The sequence below is a fragment of the Pollachius pollachius genome (assembly GCF_949987615.1).
Source record: "Pollachius pollachius genome assembly, chromosome: 17".
NCBI lineage: Eukaryota > Metazoa > Chordata > Actinopteri > Gadiformes > Gadidae > Pollachius > Pollachius pollachius.
The window spans coordinates 3,722,687-3,727,686 of NC_136950.1; the positions used below are offsets into that span (position 1 = coordinate 3,722,687).

The 5,000-nt window shown below is 47.6% G+C and overlaps 1 protein-coding gene across 1 annotated transcript in view; it reads left to right on the plus strand.

The window, feature by feature from the left end:
* Positions 1–2,203: 2,203 nt before the first annotated feature.
* Positions 2,204–5,000, plus strand: part of LOC307088727 (netrin-G1-like) — a gene marked incomplete at its 3' end in the record, with an annotated part of 64,706 nt that continues 61,909 nt past the window's right edge. Inside the window, exon 1 of the mRNA XM_079754700.1 lies at positions 2,204–2,639. Within this exon, the coding sequence (XP_079610826.1) occupies positions 2,388–2,639 (252 nt within the window). The 5' untranslated portion in view covers positions 2,204–2,387. The remainder of the gene's footprint in view (positions 2,640–5,000) is intronic.

Consider the following 5,000-nt stretch of genomic DNA (forward strand, 5'->3'; position numbering starts at 1 on the left):
GAGAGAGAGAGAGAGAGAGGGAGAGAGAGAGAGAGAGAGAGAGAGAGAGAGAGAGAGAGAGAGAGAGAGAGAGAGAGAGAGAGAGAGAGAGAGGTAATGTAAGGTAAGAGAGGGAGGGACTGATTTAGGTGTTACGGGTAATGTAAGATAAGAGATGATCTGAGGGGTAGTTTAAGGTAAGAGAGGGAGTGACTGGTTAAGGTGTGAGGGGTAATGTAAGGTAAGAAAGGAAGAGACTGATTTAGGTGTGAGGGGTAAGGTGAGGCATAGTCAACACATTTTGGCCAGTGAGCCAGGTGGTGCCTTGAGCTGCTATAATGTAGCTTTGTGCTACATATGATGTAGCTTCGTGCTACATATGATTTAGCTTTGTGCTACATATGATTTAGCTTTGTACCACATATTATGAATCCAAACAACGTCCTGAATGCTGCCGTCCTCTCGTGCTTCTGGATTATTCTTCTGGATGTATTATTCAGGATTTCTCAGAGGAGGGAGTTCAGCAGGAATCTGTTGCAGAATTACTTCAAACTCTAGTCAGTTTACAAATAAACTAGTTAAAACAATGAATACATGGTGGAAAACAATGAATACATGGGGAAAGGAAACTAGACAAGGGAAGCACTAAAAATAAACAAGTGAATGAAATAAAAACAACTTCTGTGAATCAAACACGCAGCGCAAGTTACTTCAGAGAGGCGAATGAGCGCGACGAGACGAATGCCTAAAAATAACAGCACAAATAGAAATTCGAAGTAATCATTGCAATCTGCTGCATTAGACCAGAGACTTGGGTTGAAATCTGATAAAAGGTGACCTCAATCGTCTTACAAAAAGCACATTTTCATGATTCAATGTGTGTATATTTTTGTGACCTCTGTGTGCAGTTGCATGAGGTATGTGACAGAGTTTCCTGGTGATCGTAAAATAGTTGCCACCATTTAAATTTGGGGGATTTTGCAGACGGTTTCATCCAAAGGGACTTGCAACCATTCATTCACACATTCACAAACCGACGGCGGAGTCAACCACGCAGGGCGTCAGCCAGCTCATCAGAAGTAGTAAGGGTGAGGCGTCTTGCTCAGGCACACCTCGACACTCAGCAAGGAGGATTTGGGAATCGAACTAGCAACCTTCCATTTACCAACCCGCTCTACCTCATGAGCTACTGCCTCCCCTCCAGGTGTTTTTCTAATACATTCAGAGAACAGTATAACAAGCCAATATGTGTATGTGTGGTTTATTTGTGAATGTGTGTGTATGTGTGCTAGTGGCTTGGAGTAGGGGGCAGGTTGGTGTGACGGCAGTAGGATCCAGTTTACTTTGATGCGCCCCTGTTACTCAATCCATGTGCTTTGATAGACACTGGCACCCAGCTGTCCCTACCCACACATCTCAGCATGAATGACACACACACACACACACACACCCACACACACACACACACACACACACACACACACACACACACACACACACACACAAACACACACACGCACACACACAGGCCCACACACACACACTCACACACATTCATATAAATGCAAACTCACACAACCTTCCTGGGTCAAATACAGCCATTTATAAAAGAAAGTCCCTGGTAATGGTAAACAACCACCATACTTACACCCACAAACACACAAAAGCGGTCTGTAGCCTCACAAGTCTTATCACGTTGTCTCCCTCCCTCTCTCTCTCTGTCTCCTAGCACCGAGACGTCTAGGCCCGGACGGTGAGTCATGATTGACAGCGGGCCGAGGTGAGGAGCCCTGTCACTCATCGTCACTATCAGCTGTGTAAGAGGGGAGGTACTAAAACTGAAGTCGCCCTCTTCAGGACTAACCTCTTCCACCTCCTCCTCCTCCTCCTTGTCCTCTTCCTCCAACGCGCCGTCCTCTCCTCCTATCTCCTCCGTGGCGAAGGCCGCTGACCCTGGGCCACCATTTTTGTCCCAAGTGACTTGCTTCTACAGGAGCATCGACAGACGACAAAAAGAACCCTATCCTATCTTTTGGAAGACGGATAGACTAGATCAAGAGGAAAGCGAGGGTCACCCAGTCTGACCGCCTCTGCTTTTCAACCAGAGCAGAAAACAAGTGGCATGCGGCCCGCGCCCCACCTCCCCCGGCTCTCCTCGACAGCTCCAGTTAGAGGTGGGATTATCCGAGGCACTGGGACTGCTCTCTGTCGGGGCGGGGTGGACACGGTGTTGAGAGGCGGACCAGCCTGGCCAGGGAGAGGTGGACACAAAAAGCTCAAGCGGGGGGAACAAAACCCAAACAACCTCCGAACGCTTTTGTTGTTCTAGGGAAGACCCCTAGAGAAGATCTCAGCGTCAGGGAGACCCAGACCACCTCCCACATCCATACTCCAGCAGACGCTGCGCCATGCGTCTCCACCTGGCGCTGGGCCTACTGCAGGCCCTGGGAAGCTGCTACGTGAGCCACGCGGCCGTGCAGCACTACCCGGCCTGGGGACACTATGACGTGTGCAAGTCACAGGTGTACACGGACGAGGGCCTCACCTGGGACTACATGGCCTGCCAGCCGGAGGCGGCCGACATGACCAAGCACCTCAAGGTGACCCTGGACCCCCCAAACATCACCTGCGGGGACCCGCCGGAGACCTACTGCGCCCTGGTGAGTGACGTCGATCCACACGCACACACACACGACATAACAGCTGTTATGCAGTACAATACAGTGCAACCACACAACAGTAGTTTGGTCTCCATTGGTCACTTGGCTCAAAGAAGATCCTGGTGAGGTGACATGGTGACTGACGTCACCTGACAGCAATTCAAACCAATCAGAAACACACTATTCTGCATTTGCGTATATAATGATGTGATAGTTAGTTAGTTGGTAGGTAGTCGGTGTGAGCTTAAGTGAATGATTATCTCACGTGGTATCTTATTTCCATAGCTCAATCATTTTAGTGGACTAAGATTGGCACTGCTAAAATAGATTGATTGAAAATGTTGCGAGAGAAATCAGTCAATATCGATAGATTTAAATTATAGGAACATAATCTGTCCAGGGAGTGATGAACAGTAGATTCTGCTGTCTCATACCCAAACACATGCCTTAGCAACATTGAGTCAGCACAGCCATGAGTGTTTATTTGTTTGGAGGTAAAATAAAAAATGAAACTCCAAATAGAGTAATCTCTGAATGTTTCTAAAAGGAGGAAATCGGTGCAGTCAGCGACATATATCCCATAAAGGTCTAAGTGGTCTGTTGTGCTTGTTTGTTGCCAAACAGTGGTAGGACTCATTGTACTCTGCTATTGAGACTCGGGTCTGGATGCTGTTGGGGTGTCTATGTTACTCTGCATGTAATTCTTTGACGCCCAGCATGTGAAAAATAGAACATTATCCTTACACCCCAAACTCTCTCTCTATCTCTCTCACGCACGGACGCATGCACACACAGGGCTAGTAGAAAATCAGTAGAAAGCTCCTCTTCCCAACTGTGGGTAATGAACCAAACAGCTCATATTGCATACAAAGAGACAAGTCGTTGAAGAACTTCCTTCCACTGGCACTAAGCTGACAATAATTCCATCAATGATTCAGTAGTCCAAAAACGGTAATGTCCCTAGAGGTTCAGCTGTGTGATGGGCCGGTAAATGCTTTCCTAACACAATCATGGGTTGTGTTGGGATACATTTCATTAGGAACATGGGCAATTAAAGCCACCAAAATGAGCTTGACTCTGCCTTTGTTGACTGTCATAGGCAGCTAGTGTGCCAGATCCCCCTCACCCACCACACCAACCCCAAGACCCCGCCTCTATCTCTCCCGAACACACCCCTCTCACCGAACATATCCTGTTTGCAACAGATTTTTAATGTGTTAAGGAGGGTCATACATGTAGAAAGGTATTGCAGTATAATTAATTATGGTTTAGCATAACTGCAACAAAACTCATGTTTTTCAAAGTTGGGACAAGAGACACGAGAAAACAAACGCAGCCGGGGTTCGGTTTCCCTTACAGGAAATTAACCAAATATGGCCTTCTAGTGTAGAGGATGTGGAGGAAAGCCGCACTGGGTCAGATGTAAATGTGCCGATCGCCCGCGGGCCTCCAACTAATTTGGTGTTTTTCACTTCTAATGCTCTCAGCTGGGTGTCGCCACATAGGGCCTAAATGATGAATCCATTTTGGGCCCACCACGCTGCGTTGGGATCCATCAACCATTCCCTCTGAACAAACGAGCTCCTCAAGTTCAAGGGCCCTTTAGATAAATACTGAGATGTTCCAGGGAAAAAAAGAACAGTATAAATAGACAGTCGCCATCAGCAGAAATGTCGGCTGAGAGGCCATGGAGAGAGAGAGAGAGATAAGAAAGAGGGGGAGAGGGAGAGAGAGAGAGAGAGAGAGAGAGAGAGAGAGAGAGAGAGAGAGAGAGAGAGGGGCTTAGTAAGTGAGAGGGAGTAAACATAGTTGCCAGCCAGCCATTCAAAGAGAAAAGAAGTAGAAGAAAGACAAAAAAGTGTGGAGCAAAAGGAGTAGAAAAAGGGGGGCGCTAGAGGTCAAACGAGGGGACCATAGATTCAAAACAATCTAGAGAAACTGAGAAGATGAGGAACCACCCGATAGACAGACAGACACACAGAGAAGCTGGGAGTCCAACATATGGTGACTGAAGTCCTCATATTGCCTGTGTCGCATGTGTGTGCTCCCGGTGCGTGTGTGTTTATGTTTTTCGTGGGCACTGAAAGGGTGAATTATTCAATATGTTTTGTAGCTAATGTGTTTTATTCATAGGACACATTATTCAGCCTGACATCTCCCGGGCTCTTTGGAAAAAATATGCTGACTCCTGCCACTGTCCCACCTCCAGGTTGTCCAAGGGAGGGGTGAAGGGTGGGGCTTTGCTTTGGGTTGGTTCGGGAGCTGGGACAGGACGGGGTGGGGACGGGGTGACATACCATTTCATTTAGTTGTGAGTGTGAAGGTCGATGTAAGGAAGAGGTGAGGAGCTGCTCACTTCTG